Here is an 18,027-nt window from a genome sequence, read left to right as displayed (position 1 = left end):
TCTCTGTTCATTGAACGGTGTCGATTTATCTTTGTTTATTGCCATCAAAACAAGAATTGTTTGTGTTTCTTCGGAGTTGAACTGCTTTAATACTATTTTTGAAGAGTTTTAGACATTAACTATTGATTTCAGATTGTAGATGAGGAACAAAAGAAATTAGAGTAAGATAAAAGGAGAAACAAAATAGTAGAGATGAGGAAACTCGGAAATCATAACGACTTCCCCATACTGATTGCTAATTGCATTCAGTCTTTTGAGTTTAAGATTGAACACACTTCATCTACTCACTTACAGTTTATCTATAATGATGTCTTGCATCTAACAGAAAACAAACAACTGTTTTAACAACTTCCTAACTAAATTTTAACGATACAATAATTTTAACTGACTCGAAAATTAATTACGTAGAAATTAAACAGAACAATAAAATTTATAAAAGTAATCATACAACTATTTATGGTTAAAAATATTTAGTTCCAAGAATCGACCTAATAAAAACCAGATTTATGACCGTTCGTAAGGGAAAATAAGAGAAAGAACTACTATGCTACAACTGCTACTAATACTGAGCTTGATTATTATTATTCAAATGATAGTATATCTGAATCTTTATCCGGTGAGGAACTAGATACTGTTATTATTTTGGTCTGGGCCAAAAACAATTATGTAACTATTCAGTCAAAGCTACCATGGCTCATGATCTAGTAACTGTACCAGGGCCAACGGTTGCATGGAATTATGTTTTAGTGTAGGTAATAAGATACTGGATCAAAAAGAAGTCAAGTAAAAAGAAGATTATGGAGATGAGCATATATATAAAAGATTGGCTTGATGCAATAGAATTTTGTAGAAACAAAGTACAGATGAAAACACAGACTCTGACTCAGATTAGGAGCAGAAAATCTAAAATTCACAAGATCAAGCTATACAATTGTGTTAATAATTGCATCTGAATAATATTTTAATGTAGATGATAAGATCCTGGATGAAGAAAGAAGTCAGTTAGGACTATAATATGGAGGCATGCGCATGTCCGAAAGATTGGCTTGATGGAGAAAAAAAGTTGCAAAATAAAAGCAGCAATGACGACTTGGACTCAGACTTGCATTTTCACAATTAACAAGCTCAAGTTATAAATTGGGATTTGCATTTTCCTCTTTATATAAATTTTTTTGGGTAAAATTCTAGAGTTTGATATTTGATGTGATTTTCATAATTTCTTCATGAAAAATGGGTTCAACAATAAAAATTGAGGCATTTTAGCTTCAAAAAATTTCATGTAGTTTGTAAAAGAAAGAAATCATTTTGCTTCCTTTTTCTTCATCGTTTGAAAACAAGACTGAATGAGTAATAAAAAAATTGAGTTTATCTTATAAGAAAATAAATGCAAGGTCTTTGATACCACCACAGAATCATTTTTCAGCTATCAACAAATAAAAAACTAGTATATCTATCTAAAAGGCATGGATAAACACAGGCAACAGGTATACCTGCCACAATACTTGCAGTTAAGCAGGCTTCAGGAATGCCAATCATAATTTATGAATTTAAGGCTCCATAACAATCTTTCCAGTAGCCTGACTGTCAATACTCTTTACCAGGCATCTTCAGCTATGCACGTCGATACTCAACACATGCATCTTCTTAGCGTTGCTTGAATCTATCACAGTCTTAAAAGCTTCCTCTGCACCAGTTTAACAAAATACAGGTTTTCATGTTTGGGAATCATGAGAAGGAGCAGAAGTCGATTTTTGGAGAAGGTAGCTTATTTCATAGCAAAAGTAAGGATGACCCTTGTCCCAGGATTAATATCTATTGACTTCCCAGTATTAGTCAAACAGGCGAAAAAGAATGGCAAGCACAACATACGAATTTAAGGCTCCACAATGATATTTCCAGTAGCCTGACTGTGAATACTCTTTGCCTAGGCATCTTCAACCATGCCCGCTGATACTCTTCGCCCAGGCACCTTCAGCCTTGCTCGATTCTATCAGTCTTAAAGATTTCCCCTCCTCCAATTCAACAAGATACAGGTTCTCATTTTTAGGAATCATGAGAAGGAGCATAAGATGATTTTTGCAGAAGGTAGTTTCTTTAATAGCAAAAGTAAGGATGGCGCATAGCGGGTATATCTAATACCTTCCCATTATCACTCAAATTAGGCCCAAAGGTAGACCAGGGAAATCTGGTTTGCATCATATTTCTGACCAGATGGACTTCTCAGAGCTGCCCCTTCTGGAGTATTATAGTCCGAAACCTCTTCAGCTCCCAAGCCCTTTACCAATTTAACGTTGCAAGACCTGCAAGTGGCTGTCACTGTGTGTTTTCACTATTCGCCAGGTGAACAGCACAGTGATGTTATCCTTTTAAGCTGCAGTAACAAGAATGTTTAACTACTTGCCACTTCCATCAAGCTTGATGCCAGTAGATATGGTGAGAGCTTGCTGACTGTCAGACCAGCTATAGGTAAACTGGCACCATCACCTGCTGAACTTCTGAGGTCCTTGCTACTGTCAAACTTTCTAGCCACTGCAAATTCAGCAAGCACACCTCCAGTCTGTGATGCAGAACGGAAAGATGTTAAAGAGATAAATTGTGATATTTATGTATTACAAGGATATTTAACTTACATTAATTATAGGCTTATCATTAGTATGAATTTATTATTTCCTATTTAGTTATTCTTCATTATAGCCTATTCAATAATTAGCTATTTCCTATTTGATAGAAGTTCTACATAGATTTCTTATTTTGATTGTGTTGTGGTGACTTTAAATAGGGTATGCTAGTTTAGTTATTAGGTAAACTTGAGATTTGAGATATCGAATTGTAGTTCTTAATAAAATTCTCTAAGTGCTGTGTTTAAGCTTTCTTTATCTTTCATCATTCTATCATTCGTCAACACAAGTATAGAGGTGAACTTCAGGAATAACCATAATTTGCATGCATCCGTCAACACAAGTATAGAGGTGAACTTCAGGAATAACCATAATTTGCATGCATCAGATTTGCAACATTGAGATATTTAAATACAAAATTAAAATCTTGACATCCCAATACATATCATAGACATGTATAACCATAAAAGCAGGGAAGGATAGAGACTGGAATGTGTATTAATTGGCTTTTTCAATTTGAAGAAAAAATTTTCCCCAGGAATTGATCATTCTAATCCTCCTTGACAGAAGTATTTGAAGAAACAAAAACCATCCATCTGAATCACTTTTCCCCACGAATGCTACGGAAATAGAATGCATCATAATCTATTTGGTCACTTAACAGATGGACCAAAAATGGGCTAAACAACAAAGCTATATTAGATAGATATTCGAGAATCTCTTTTAGGGACTTTGAGGACATCAAATAAGCAGTTACTTAAGAATTAACACCAAGATGCAAATTTGGATAATTTCTGGGCATAACTCATTTGGACAAAAGTGAAGATAAGGATGCCAAAATGTTTAACCAACAAATCACAGGACAATTTAAATTACCAGGTATTAAAGGAAAACTACAAGGAAGAAGACACTGCGACATTCCTTGCTTTGTTTCCCAATCAATAGGATTCAGGCTAGTTGCTTCCAATTTTAGTAAAATCTCATCTTTGTTTGGTCTGAGAACTCTGGAACTTTAACATGCTGCAGCACACAAAATTTATATTACAAAAAGCCAAATGGAACACTACCTAAATACATTGAAGTAACAATTAATGAAATACACATAGATTTTTATATAGGCAAATTCTGACATGGGTTTGACCTATGTGTAAGAACCAAGTGGACTAGAAGACAATACCTGACATGTAAGTGGCCTTACTGGTATTCTACTACTTCAAGTCACCCACCTTCATCCCGTCACCACCAAGGTGCACAACAATCCCTACCCGACCACCATCATCAGGCTACGTTGCTCGGAGTCTTCAATCTCAATATCGAACCCATTTTGGACATGAAACTTGTATCAGACACAAACCATTACTTACAGGATTCCCAGATATGTGACTCCACAAACTTACATTATTGCAGCATGATACTATTTCATATTCTTCTCTAGCAAATGTCAATGGAGAAGAAGATCAAGTTTGAACTAAATAACTGGTCTTCCCCCGTGATGCCCTCGTTCAACAAGATTTTGAAGCTCAAAATATTTGCTAGATAATTCATCTCCCTTTAGTAAGAATTCAATATATGGTAAGGTTGCAGCTTCTTCTTCTATCCCACTTGACCTCAGGAGGTCAGAAACTACCCTTTGCACTTCTTCACTCTTGCCCTCATTATAAAGGCCTTGAATCACTAAACAGTAGGATTCAAAGGATGGAAGAAAGCCACTACTGACAAGTGAAGCTATGAACTTGATGCATTCATCATATTTCCGCTCCGTGCAATACCACTCAATGAGAGAGTAAATGGCCTTGTCAGGAAACACGCCACATCTGACAATATGCTGGGTAAGATAATGAGCTTCAGAAAACCTCCCCTCCCTACATAAGCCCACAACTAAAAAATTGTACAAGTCAACAGTAGAACCCCCAAACTTCTCAATTTTATTTTGAAGACTGAGAGCATGCTCAACATTCATTTCTCTGAAGAGATTATTAGCACACTCATCAAGATCTTCTTCCGAAGAATCTGATGCAGTGGTGATACTGTAAGTTTCTGCTTCAGCAGTCTTCTCTGACAAAACAAACCCGGCTAATAGAGCAGAGTAGGTACGGTTATTGGGTTGACATCCATTTCTAACCATGGAACTTGTGATTTCAAGGGCACGGTTTATTCTACCAGCATTCACATGTGCGTTCACCAATACAGTATATGTAACTTGATTTGGAGATACTCCTAAACCAGACATACGAAAAAGAAGTGCTTCTGCTTCCTCAACTCTTCCAAGTTGGCAAAGACCATTGATGACAACCGTGTATGTATAGACATTTGGGGGACAGTTGTTTCGTTTCATCATTTCTATCAGGTTAAAGGAACGAGTGACATCACCAGTTCGAATAAGCCCATCAATTAATATTGTGTAAGTCACCACAGAAGGAACTAAACCATACTTGAGGATCTTCCCAATCAAAGCATACTCCTCTTTCAACTTACATAATTTGCTGAGAACATCTAGAAATATATTTAGTGCATGAGAAGTCTTCATATGGATGGTTGTAACCAAAACAGCAAAAATCGCCAAAGCATCTCTTGTTTTGCCTGCTTTGCAGTAGCCATTAATAAGGGCAGTGAATGTTATTTCATCATGTGAGATTCCCCTCTTTACCATCAAACCCAGAAAAGCAGAAGCTAGTTCAAGCTTCTTTTGCCTACAAAGCCCATCAATTATTGTGGTGAAACTATAACAATCAGGATCAAGACAAAACGTGTTCATCAAGTTGAATACTTTGTAAGCCATATCAAGTTTGCCTTCTCTGCAGAATCCATCAATAAGAATGTTATAGGTTACAGTGGTAGGCAACAATCCACTATCAATTACCCTCTGCAAGAGGAACACTGCTTTGTATGGTTTATTAACTCTACATAACCCATCCATGAGCTCATTGTAGGTTCTTATATCAGGCTTGCAATTCCTCTTTTCCATCACGCTAAGAAGTTCGAAAGCAGAAATTATCTGCCCTTGTTTGCAATATCCATTTATCAGTGCATTGTAAGTTACCAAGCTAGGAAATAGGCCATCTTTCACTATCCTTCTGACCATCCCATTAGCCTCGGCAACCTTTCCTTCTCTGCACAATTTGTCAATCAAAACCGTGTAAGTATGAATATTCGGCTTGCATTCCCCTGCAACCATTTCATCGAGCAAGCATAAAGCCTTATCTATCCACCCGTTATCACACAGAGCTTTAATAAGCACCGTGTATGTGCGAGTACTCTGCTGGCATCCCCTCTCACTCATTTTCTCTTTCAAGTCAAAGGCTTCATCAAGCCTCCCCATTTGACATAAGCCATGTATAAGTATCGTCCACGTAACAGAATTAGGAAGACAACCATCTTCTTTAGACATTTTCTCAAACACCAGGAAGGCACGTTTAAGGTCACATACCCTGCAATAACCTAACACCAGAGAGGTGAAAATATGAGTATCTAACCTAAACCCAAGCTTCAAAACTCTACACAAAAACATCTCAGCAGCTTCTACAAGTCCGTTCTTGCATAAAGCATTGATTATGGTTTTGTAGTCTATATTCCCAATAACAAATCCTTTAGCTACCATTCTTTCATAAACCGAGTAGGCTAAAAAGCCCATATTCAATTTAGCTAAGGACATCAAAAGAGTGCTGTAACATGGGTAATTTAGCCTAAACCCGCTCTCGCTCAAGCAATCAATCGCATCCATTAGCTTCAGAATCTCTATCTCGCTTTTTGCACTGTCTTTAATCAGTGAAAATATAGCCCCATGTGCAACCCCATATAAATTGGAAGACACAATCAAGTTTACTAGATGGATTCTGTGCTCTATATCGTAGCAGTAGGTTGATTGTTTACACACCCACTTGAAAAAACGAACACCGAGCTGAGGGTTAATATTATGAAGCGATATAACGTTTGAAGCAACATGCGGGGTCATGTGAGATACTACTGATTTGAGGAGGTTGTCCTGTTCCCAGTTGGGTTTTCTAAGCAAAGCCGATACATTGAAGGCCGAGTGTTCTATGGTTTTTGGATCGGTCTGCTTGTAAGAAGAGAAAAGAGAGAGAGATATGAACAGGGAAGGAGAGCAAAACGCATGAGCTCCAGAAAAGACTTTGACAACTTTGGTTCCGTGAATCAACATACAGAGAGCGAGAGAGAGAGAGCGCGTGGAAGATACTAGAAACAAAAAGCCATAAAAATGAAGGAAAGAGAGTAGAAATGGAAAAAGATACTGGAGGCAACAGCTCTATTTACAAAAAAAAATATTGGCGGGTTATCCTTCTTCGAAGAATCATTAATCATATGGGTAAAAGACAGAAAATGAATCAAATATAAGAGAAAAGGTCTGTCATTGGGCTGAAGGTTGAAGCTGCACAAGACACTCCAGATGGGCCATAACACGGTGTATTTAGGCGGCCCACATGAAGAATTCAACGTTGGCGGCTAAAATCGGTCAAGCTGACAAAGGACAAAACACCGGGTAAGTTCCGCTGCTCCGCGCCTTTTCTTGAATATTCAGAGGAGTTAAACAGGAGATGGAGTTTAGCAAAATTTATTTTCAAACCCAAGCTCCTACGTTCCATAGTAGAAGAAAAAGATCTGCTTTCCTCTTCGAAAAGTCATTGAACTGGATTTGCATCCGCTTCTCTCAAAGCTACTGTACTTTCATCAACATCAGTGGAAATGGCAGGGAAATTCATGCCTGCGGTACAGTACGATAGCTATGGTGGAGGAGCCGCTGGTTTAAAGGTAAAACTACTTCTTCTTCTTAGCTCGTGTTCTTTAATGTTTTCTTTTTTCCTGAAGAAAATTTCCTTTTCGACTGTTCTCTCTGGTTCGTTAATTTCATATCCTAAAGGTTTCCTGTCTTGCTTTTTTCTTTTTTAATGTTTTACTTGTAAAATACTGCTAGGAGGAGGTTGAACATTACGTTATTTGTGATGAGGCGAATCAGGTGATTGAACAAAGGGGACTTTGATTTGAACTTAGTAGCTACGAAGATAAGATTTTGAAGATGATCAATTTTCATTTAGAAAAGGATATTCATCCCTCATAGTTAAAACTAAGAGTGGATTTTGAAAGGATTTTGTTAAATGAAGTTTATTTGTTTCGAATATAGCCTTAGATAGTTTAATGAAGGTTATAAATATAGCCTTCGGCACAAAAAATAGCAGTTTCATTTTTGTGGAGATTTGGAAAAAGAAAAAACTGATACTAACTACAAATACATACCATTAACTATTACTTGTATGAAAGTTCAAGGTTTAGGTCTTCAAAAGGTCCTGTCTCTGTGATGTATTTTAAGTTCTAGCATAAGATTTATCATCCCTCGTCATCAGCTTCACATTGTCATATTTAATTCTGGATGATGTATTTCAAGTTCTAGCATAAGATTCCTCATCAGTCATCATCAGCTTCATATTATCATATTTAATTTTGGATGATGTATTCCAAGTTCTAGCATAAGATTCATGATCAATCATCATCAGCTTAACATTATCATATTTAATTCTGGATTGTCACATGTATTACATGCACATGAGTAACTGACACAGATCTTGCACCCATGCAAATCTCGTGTCTAGCACCAATGCAACATCAAAATTGAGCAGTTCAAGCAACGTACCCTAATGGTGGTAGTTGGTTAGGAATTTTTATGCACATTAATGATGATAAAGATTATGTTTATTTAAAAAAAAAGGATAGGATGAAGATGAGCTACTCACATTGGTGGCTTACTAGAAAGGCTGCTGGCATGTCAGTTGAGTCCATAGTCCACTTCCTGCTCACAGATAGGTCAAACCCATGCGTTTGAATTTGCATATATGAAAAATCTATCATTAAATATCGTGCTATTATTTTAGTTGGTACGGAATTTGGTATTTTTGTAGTAATAAATTTAATGTCTGCTGCAGCATGTTGAAGTTCCAGTTCCAGTTCCAAAAAAAGATGAGGTTTTGATAAAACTAGAAGCAACTAGCCTGAATCCTTATGATTGGAAAATGCAGAAAGGAGTGATGCGGCCTCTTCTTCCTTGTAAATTTCCTTTCATACCTGGTAATATAACTTTTCCACTGATTTGCTGATCAAATACTTTTGAGAGACTATCTTCACTTCACATGTCTGTTCATAAGTAAGTCTCATCAAAATGTCCAAATGAATTATGCCTAGAAACTTTACAGATTTGTGTCCACGTCTTGACTCATAAGTAATCACTTATTTGATCTCCTTTTATTGCCCATCTATTAAGTGACCAAATAGGTCATGCATGTTGTTTGCATGATAGTACTGGGGAAAAGTGATTCAGATGGATAGTTTCTATTGCTTCAAAATACTTTTGTTAAGGAGGATAAGAATGAATATCCCTCGTCACATTTTGAAAAGCCTTATCCATGGACTTGTGGAGAAAAAGATTTTGGAAAATGTCATGCATGGAATGTCAATCTAAAATCCTATATCTTAGAAATTTTATGAGTGGTTTTATCATTGGAGTTACCTGCACCAAAACATTGTCTCCCATGCTCAGGCATGGTTGTTTCTTTTTCTTTCTAGCTTGGCTTGAATATTGGGCAAATTCTGGGTAGCAAATGGGCTTCTTTTATGCTTTTCTTATTTTCCCTTTTTTCAAATTTTTATTGCTATATTGTTTGATTTTGGGATAATGATTTTTTGTTGGAGTAGCCAACGATGTGGCAGGAGAAGTCATGGAGGTTGGATCTGCAGTAAAAAATTTTAAAGTTGGTGACAAAGTTGTGGCTCTGCTAAGCTCTTTGGTAAGTGATTACTGTTATTCATTTTAATTAGTTCTCTTTAAGGAGCTTTGAATTTAGATTATTCACAACTGCAGAATTTTTCCCTTAAATATGGAGAATTTTCTGATACTCAGCAATGATTTTTCTTAGATTAGGAAAGAAAAACAAAACAAATGCTAGCTGCTGCTTTAGAAATCATGGTACACTAGGGCTTCACCAAGTACCTAGAAAAGCAAAAACATGCTTTCAAGTGATGGCTAAGCGTCCTGAAGGATTGCTGCACTTCTCCTGAAGTTCGAGCTGTCCACTTACGATTAATCTTGTCATTTCTCAGAGTTTTGCATAAAGCAGAAGGTCTAGCTTCATGGTGTTATGACTCATTTCTTAAATCTCTGAGTAGTCTTCCTAGAACATATAATTGCAGAGTAGTTTGATGCAAAATAGCTTATTGATTTTCTTCATACAGCTCTTGTTTCAATAATTTACCATCTTTGGAAGAAAGGGGGAAAGAATAATAAAACAAGCTTATGTTATATCCATGCATGTCTATGGTGTTCTTGAGATGTCAAAGTTTCTGAGATTCAAGATCTAAATACTGCAAACCCAAAGCATAAAAATCATGGTTATTGTAAATTGATCCTCTCTATATTTGTGTTATGCAATGACAGAGTGGAGGTGGCCTTGCCGAATTTGCTGTTGCTAAGGAAAAATTAACTGTGGCAAGGCCCCCAGAAGTTTCAGCAGCTGATGGTGCAAGTTTACCGGTTGCTGGTCTTACTGCTCACCAAGCTCTCACAAAATCTGCTGGCATCAAGCTTGATGGAAGTGGCAAGCAGGTAAACATTCTGGTCACTGCAGCTTCAGGAGGAGTAGGTCATTACGCTGTTCAGCTGGCAAAGCTCGGAAACACACATGTGACAGCCACCTGTGGGTCTCGCAACATTGAATTTGTAAAGAGCTTGGGAGCTGATGAGGTTTTGGACTATAAAACCCCAGAAGGGGCAGCTTTAAAGAGTCCATCTGGTCGGAAATATGATGTGGTTATACACTGTGCAAACAGCATTCCCTGGTCTACCTTTGAGCCTAATTTGAGTGATAACGGGAAGTTAGTAGATTTAACTCCTGGGCCAAGAGCCATGCTTACTTTTGTTCGAAACAAAGTTACCTTCTCCAGAAAGCAACTTGTGCCTCTTCTCATGAGTCCCAAAAAAGAGAACCTAGAGTATCTACTTAACTTGGTGAAGGAGGGGAAGATTAAGACTGTGATCGACTCAAAGCATCATCTGAGTAAGGCTGAAGATGCCTGGGCGAAGAGTGTCGATGGTCATGCTACTGGAAAGATCATTGTGGAGATGTAAGTTCATGTATGTTGTGATTGTGATTATGATTGCTAAAGCTGGCTTGACTTCTGAAGGCTGCTTGTGTTATTGTGTAAAAAATGATACCATGTAGAATAAATTAAATGCCGTGCTTTTAAGATATGTTGATAGTTGAATCGTATACTAAGAAGACATACTTCTCCATTTATATTCTTGTAAGATATGTGGATTTATAAGATTTGTGTTATGTTATTAAATTTGTAAACAAAATATGTTCAGGAGTTGAGTGCCCTCAATCCTTAATTAGAGTAACTATCAAACTGATTTTTTTTAATTTCTAGATAATTTTATATAAAGCCATAGTTTAATTGAATTAAAACAGTCATGGCTACTGAATTGGATTATAAAATTTAAAATTTAAATCTTAAAATTTACAATATTAAATAAGCTTATAACTTAAATTATCTTTTTATAAGTTGATGTTTTTTTAAGAAGATGGTCCTACCAATATTAAAGAATTAATTACCATGCCAGATATGATATCTTTAGGAGCTTCATTCCATTACATTTATTATATAAAAGATAAAAAGTAGTAAGCCCAACTCATGGCAGTTGCTGATGGACCAGCTCTATATTCTTGAAAGCTGTAGAATTTAGGTGGGTCTTGATGGATGCTTGTTACTGTCATTTTCCATCTCACATTCTTACCCAAGTCCAAACTTTGTTGATTCCATTGTTGGACGCAGTTGAAATTCGTACATGACTTTCATTGTGGGTATTTGTGTCAATTCAGCCTTCAATCCGCCATTGTATGGTTGCCGATTGCTTACTATTTATTTCCCTCCCGAACAGGAACTCCTCTTCGCATCCGCTTCTCTCGAAAGGACGGCGCTTTCATCAACATCAGTGGAAATGGCAGGGAAACTCATGCGTGCGGTTCAGTACGATAGCTATGGTGGAGGACCCGCTGGTTTAAAGGTAAAAACTAGTGCGTTCTCCTTACCTCATGTTCTTTCATTATTTTCTTTTTTCCGGAAGAAAATTTCCCCTAAAACTGTTTTCTATGTTCGTTAATTTCATATTTTAAAGGATTCCTATCTTGCTGCTTTTTTTTGGCTGGTAAAAATAGTGCTAGGAGGAGCTTGAACATTACGTTATTTCTAATTAGGCGAATCAGGCAAATAAACAAAGGGAATTGTGATTTGAATTTAAGCTGTAAAGATAGGGTTTTGAAGATGATCAATTTTCATTTAGAAAGGATATTCATCCCTCATAGTTAAAACCAAGTATGGATTTTGAAATAAATTTGTCGAATGTAGTTATGTTTCTCTCCAACATAGCCTTAGGCAGTTAAATGAAGGCTACAAGAAATGATCATTATTAATATGTGTAATATTAGGACAATTTCTTGTCATGGATTAGTTGCTTGCATGTGAAAGTATAAAAATCTATACGTGAGACACCAGAAAAACTATAGGTTGTATGAGGCAAACAGTCTGAAAGTAGCCTAATATGTTAAGAGCTTTGTCTCTATGCTGAAGCTGGAGCAGGTGGCTCATGTTATAGCTATATGATATCCATCAAATGTTATTTCACTAGACAAAGCTAGTAACTAAGGAAGTTGAAGGAGACTGAGATGGCAGTTCTAACTGAGTAGATGATAGTGCAAATTCCCAGAAAGCATAGTTAAGTCAGATTCAGAGAGTTAGGGAAGTGACAATCTTTACTATTATTGTCATATTGACATATATATTTAGGATAATTTGATGGTGGACCTCTTTGGGTAGCAGACGGGTCGCAGTCAGTTAGAAAGGAGTATGGTGCCCCTGATAAGTGGGAATGTCAATTTCATGTTGCTCAAACTTTAGGTGTATTTGTTAATGTCCATGGGGAAGCTAAGGATGATTACATGCATGAAAAGATATAGCCTTTGGAACAAAATATAGCAGTTTCATATTTGTGTTGAAATTGAAAAAAGGAAAAATTGATACTCACTAATAATAATACTATTTCTCTTTTATTGCAAAAAAAAAAAGGATACTCACTAATAATACATAACGTGACAATTACTTGTACACAAGTTCAAATTTTGGATATTCAGAAGCTTCTATCCTTGTGTTGTATTTCAAGTTCTAGCATAAGCTTTGTCATCAATTATCACGAGCTTCATATTATCATATTTAATTCTGGATTATCACATGTCTTACATGCACATCAAGTGACTGATGCAGTTGCATCTTGCAAGTTGCATGTCCTGCACAGGTGTATTCGAAATTGAAGAGTTCGAGCAACATATCATCATGGTAGTAGTAGGTTAGGAATTCTTGTGCCCATTCCATTGCAATGGTGTTGTGCTGGTAAGGCGGCTGATGTGTCAGTTGAGGTGTTTCCTACTCCACTTGATGCTCGCACGTAGGCTAAATCCATGTGTCTGAATTTGCATATATAAGATATCTTTCAATAAATCTCTTGCATTGTTAATTTAATATATTTAAGTTGGTATGGCATTTGGTATTTTTTTAGTATAAATTTTATGTCTGCTGCAGCATGTTGAAGTTCCAGTTCCCACGCCAAATAAAGAGGAGGTTTTGCTAAAGCTGGAAGCCACTAGTCTGAATCCTGTTGATTGGAAAACACAGAAAGGAATGTTACGGCCTCTTCTTCCTCGTAGATTTCCTTTTATACCTGGTAATTTAACTTTTCCATTATTTTTTGTCAAATGCCTTTGAGGGACTATCTTCATTTCATGGATGTTTGTTCATCAGAAAATCTCATCAAAATATCCAAACGAAATATGCCTGGAAAAGATTGCATCCACGTGTTGATTCATTGGTAATCACTTGTTTGATGTACTCAGAAGTGCCCAATGACTATCTTGGAATATACATCTGATATAGTTTGTTGCTTTTCCTTTTTCTGTCCATCTGTTAAGTGACCAAATAGGTCATGCATTCTGCTCACATAATAGTAGTGGGAAAGGTGATTCAGATGGATAGCTACTGTCGCTTCAAATACTTCTGTCAAGAAGGATTAGAATGATTAATTCCTCATCAGATTTTGAAAAACCTTGTCAGTGTACCCGTGGAAAACAGATTTTGGCTAATGTTATGGATGGAAATGTCAGTAAAAGTCTGTACCTTAAAACTTTTTATGTGTTTGGTTTTGTCATTAGAGTTTCCTGCATCAAACCATTGTTTCCCGTGCTCAGATGTGATTGTTGTTTAATTCTTCTTTAGCTTGAATATGGTACAAATGTTGGATCGCAATATGGGGTCCTCTTGTGCTTTTTCTTGCCCTATTTTCAAAATGTTATTCCTATATTGTCCGAGTATGGGCTAAAGCTTTTTTGTTGGAGCAGCTACCGATGTGGCAGGAGAAGTTGTCGAGGTAGGACCAGCAGTAAAAGATTTTAAAGTTGGTGACAAAGTTGTGGCTCTGCTAAGCCACTTGGTAAGTGATTATTGTCATTCATTTGAATTAGTTCTCCTCTTCAAGGAGCTTGCATTTTAGACTACTCACAAGTGCAGAATCTTGCATTTAAATCTTGAGAATTTTTTATGAAAACAACATTTTAATAGTCTGCACTTGACTTTGCTAAAATTAGGAAAAAAATAAAACAAAAATAAAACAAAAGCTGGCTGGTGTTTTAGAGATTTGGTAACAAACTTCACGAAGCACGTAGAATAGCATAAACATGCTTCGAAGTGATGGCTATGAAGACTTGCTGCTTATTTCCCAAATGGACCCAGGCAGAAGTTTGAGCTGTCCAGCCATGATTTATTCTTGTTTTTCCCAGGATTTGAGTACAGCAGAAGGTTTGCCTTCTTGGTGTTATGCTTTCTAGGCTGTTTGGGTCAGGCGAATAGAATCAGTTTCTCTTAAATTTCTCAGCATTTTCCAAGAAGCGAATGTGTTCCTTAACTCCCCCCCCCCCTCTCCAAGCTCTACTTTTATGCATATGCATGTCTATGATGTGTTTTGAGATGTCAAAATTTTGAATTTTAATTTCAACATCTAAACATCGCAAGTCCAGAGCTTACAAATCATTGTTGTTGGTAGTTCATCCTCTATATTTGTGTCATGTGATGACAGACTGGAGGTGGCCTTGCCGAATTTGCTGCTGCTAAGAAAAGCTTAACCGTAGCAAGACCCCCAGAAGTTTCAGCAGCTGATGGTGCAAGTTTACCGGTTGCTGGTCTTACCGCTCATCAAGTTCTCACAAAATCTGCTGGCGTCAACCTTGATGGAAGTGGCAAGCAGGTAAACCTTCTGATAACTGCTGCTTCAGGAGGAGTGGGTCACTACGCTGTTCAGCTGGCAAAGCTTGGAAACACACACGTGACAGCCACTTGTGGGTCTCGCAACATTGAATTGGTAAAGAGCTTGGGAGCTGATGAGGTTTTGGACTATAAAACTCCGGAAGGGGCAGCTTTAAAGAGCCCATCTGGTCGGAAATATGATGCGGTTATCCACTGTGCAACTGGCATTCCATGGTCTACCTTTGAGCCTAATTTGAGTGATAACGGCAAGGTAATAGATATTACTCCTGGGCCAAGTGCCATGCTTACTTTTGCTCTGAAGAAAGTTACCTTCTCCAAAAAGCAACTTGTGCCCCTTCTCATGATTCCGAAAAAAGAGAACCTAGAGTATCTAGTTAACTTGGTGAAGGAGGGGAAGCTTAAGACTGTCATTGACTCAAAGCATCACCTGAGCAAGGCTGAAGATGCCTGGGCGAAGAGTATCGATGGTCATGCTACCGGAAAGATTATCGTGGAGCCTTAGATTCACATATATTGTGATTGTGATTACCATTCCTGAGGCCAGTTAAACTTCTGAGGGCTGTCCGTGTCTCGTGTAAAACAAGATACCATGTAGAATAAAGGTAAGCTTTGTGTTTTTTAGATATATTCATAGTTGAATTATATGCTAAATAGACATAGACATAGTTCTCCCTTTTTTTGTTTTTTTTTTTTTCTTGTAAGATATGCGAGTATATGCTACTTACATGTCTTGTTATCATATTTGTAAGTGAATGATGTTTTACTAGTTCAGAGCTCAAGCCTCAGCACCAAAAGTGAATTTCTTTTTAATTCCCAGATAATTTTAGTGAAATTGTTTTCCAAGTCAGAATCTTAAAAACTGTTTACATACATTTCAAATCCCGAATTAATGAAAAATCTATAATACGAAATTCTGTATAACTTTTCCAAAATGAATTTTATAATTTATACAAGAGGTTCTATAATTAATACGTTAGTTAGTTTATGAATAGAAATTATAATTTTTAGTGGAACGAAATTTGCAGTGCTTTTTCTTGACAAGATGCATTTGAAAATATATCAGGCATCAAATTTTGAATATAAGACTATAATGAGAATTTTTGAATGACCAAGAAAAATTCCATTATATTAATTTATCATAAATTGTACAGTTAGTTTTATTTTAATTAATATTAAATCAATATTTAAATGTTATTTGCTTAAAAGTGTCAATTTTATAAGCAGTTTTCTTTTACTAATATTCTGAAAATAAACACAATTTGTTTTGGAAGCAAATATTTTTCTTAATCATCTATTATACTAGTGTAAATTTCATAAGATATTTTACCTATTTTTTTGGCTATATAATACATATTTTCAAATGATTACAATTACAAAGTACACCACTTTCTTTCTTAATTGCTAATTAATCAACTATACAAAACATTATGTACAGCAAAACTTGCCCAGTGCCAAAACTGTTGGTTTAATACAGGGTTTTTCAATTACAAACAAGGGAAGAAAAAAAAAAAGATGAACTCAGAGTTCTAGGCATTCTCTGTCACGTACCCAATAGCATCCCTGTAATTGTTCCACAAATCTTTGACCACAGTCAACGCCATCTCCTTTAACCCATCTCCAATCTCTGGAAAATCTGTAAACAACCCATCAAACGCACCTTTTGTTTGCTCCACCAGTCCTCCAATTGCTGATCCTGTAAAAGAAGCAGACCCCAGAGCAGCCTCTTTAACCTGCTCAAACACACTAGACATCACAGACCATATTATTTCCATGGCAAGCTCAAATATAAACTGAAAACAACCTCTGATGAATCCGGCAAATTGCTCCAGTACGCTCTGAACGGCCACTCCCGGAACTCTAAATGCCTGGATTACCAACACCACGATGCAGGCCCCGACAGTGAAGACTAAGCGAGTAATCACAAAGGATATCACGCTAATCACGAAGAAAATTATGTTTAGTAGGAGGACGATCATGTTCGTTTGATAAAATTATGAAGAGCACGGAAGAAAACTTGACAGGGAAGGCAAATAAGTTGCAGGTTTTAAAATTAATGTGGTCGAAACTTCCAAGCATGACCTGTTTGCTTCTTGTATTTTAAGGATATGTAGTTGTTGTATCCACACTTTTTCATGGAAATTCAGAAAAATAATATATACAGGATGAATTTGTCAAATTTAGTTCTGATTAGTTTATTGAAAAATAAAGCTTAATAAATCAAAGATGGTTGATCAAATAGGACGTGTTTGGATCAAAAACTGGAGATCATGCAATTTACATGTAAATTTAGGCGTGCATTGTTGGGTTTGTGAGTTCATGAGATTCCCAGAGGTGACGTAGAAGAAACTTAAAATATATGTGTTGGTTAAAATATGTAAGTGTTGGTGTATACGTGATGTTTGGCAGTTGAATAAGACCTGAACCCAGAAAATTTAACCTGGAAGTAGCTTTCAAAGTCCTGCTGATTTGTATAAACAACCGCGTCTGATAATTTAACTCTTTAAAACTGATTAAGAAGTCAAACTTGTTTTCTTTTAAATTTCGATAACACAGATCATTGAATGTTTCTCAACTTCGAATTCCATGAACGTATTTGTATTTGTATGTCTGTTTCCCTTCTTTTTTTTTTTTAAGCTTCATCTTGGATAATTTTTTAATTTTTTTTAATATATCTGACCTCACCTAGGATTGCATGCGTGATGGAACAGAACAAACAAGAGTTGTCTTCTAGTGACTCTAATAACACAGTTTTCCCATGTTGCTTTGTAGCAGAGCAATTTTAAGGAAAGCAATTTTGCTTGCAAGGCTTATCGTGGCAATTCAAAGGGACTACGCAAGTCGTGCAAATGAGCTGTTATATATATTTTAGGTTACAAAACAAAAACCACACGTGTGCGTCACGTATATATATGCGTATTGTAAAACAATGATGGTGGCTGCACATTAACAAGTAATAGTCCTGCATTGCAAGGAGATTTCACTTTCATCATACAATTCAAAACAGAACACCTCCGGGCCTCCTAAAACTGTGATCAGTTGC

At 36.5% G+C, this 18,027-nt stretch overlaps 3 protein-coding genes and 1 pseudogene across 6 annotated transcripts; 2 read left to right on the top strand and 2 right to left on the bottom strand.

Annotated features, from left to right (window-relative positions):
- Positions 1–1,351: 1,351 nt before the first annotated feature.
- LOC110821657 (chloroplast envelope quinone oxidoreductase homolog pseudogene) lies at positions 1,352–3,850 on the bottom strand (annotated as a pseudogene).
- LOC110821591 (Pentatricopeptide repeat (PPR) superfamily protein) lies at positions 1,352–7,036 on the bottom strand. Of its 4 annotated transcripts, none has more exons than XM_088215851.1 (3): positions 3,796–7,036; positions 3,495–3,638; positions 1,352–2,557 (listed from the first exon to the last, which is right to left on the bottom strand). In XM_088215851.1, exon 1 carries the CDS (start codon positions 6,775–6,777, stop codon positions 4,087–4,089), a length of 2,691 nt encoding a protein of 896 aa, XP_088071977.1. In that variant the 5' UTR covers positions 6,778–7,036; the 3' UTR covers positions 1,352–2,557; positions 3,495–3,638; positions 3,796–4,086. The 4 variants fall into 4 exon arrangements, with proteins under 4 accessions (XP_088071977.1, XP_021907171.2, XP_021907172.2 ...); XM_022051479.2 differs by having other exon boundaries at positions 3,817–7,036; XM_022051480.2 differs by having other exon boundaries at positions 3,845–7,036.
- Positions 7,037–7,138: 102 nt separating this feature from the next.
- Positions 7,139–10,988, top strand: LOC110821592 (chloroplast envelope quinone oxidoreductase homolog). The gene is made up of 4 exons (XM_022051483.2): positions 7,139–7,385; positions 8,552–8,693; positions 9,318–9,409; positions 10,057–10,988. The coding sequence occupies exons 1-4, from the start codon at positions 7,320–7,322 to the stop codon at positions 10,744–10,746; spliced, it is 990 nt and encodes a 329-aa protein (XP_021907175.2). The 5' UTR covers positions 7,139–7,319; the 3' UTR covers positions 10,747–10,988.
- Positions 10,989–11,319: 331 nt separating this feature from the next.
- Positions 11,320–15,797, top strand: LOC110821718 (chloroplast envelope quinone oxidoreductase homolog). Its single transcript, XM_022051639.2, has 5 exons — positions 11,320–11,478; positions 11,560–11,685; positions 13,254–13,395; positions 14,066–14,157; positions 14,800–15,797. The coding sequence occupies exons 1-5, from the start codon at positions 11,467–11,469 to the stop codon at positions 15,487–15,489; spliced, it is 1,062 nt and encodes a 353-aa protein (XP_021907331.1). The 5' UTR covers positions 11,320–11,466; the 3' UTR covers positions 15,490–15,797.
- Positions 15,798–18,027: the final 2,230 nt, after the last annotated feature.

The sequence above is a fragment of the Carica papaya genome, chromosome 3, assembly GCF_054855325.1.
Source record: "Carica papaya isolate Zhongbai chromosome 3, ASM5485532v1, whole genome shotgun sequence".
In the NCBI taxonomy this organism is placed as follows: domain Eukaryota; kingdom Viridiplantae; phylum Streptophyta; class Magnoliopsida; order Brassicales; family Caricaceae; genus Carica; species Carica papaya.
The sequence above is the reverse complement of the archived record's forward strand: the minus strand, read 5'-3'. Positions and strand labels throughout refer to the sequence as shown.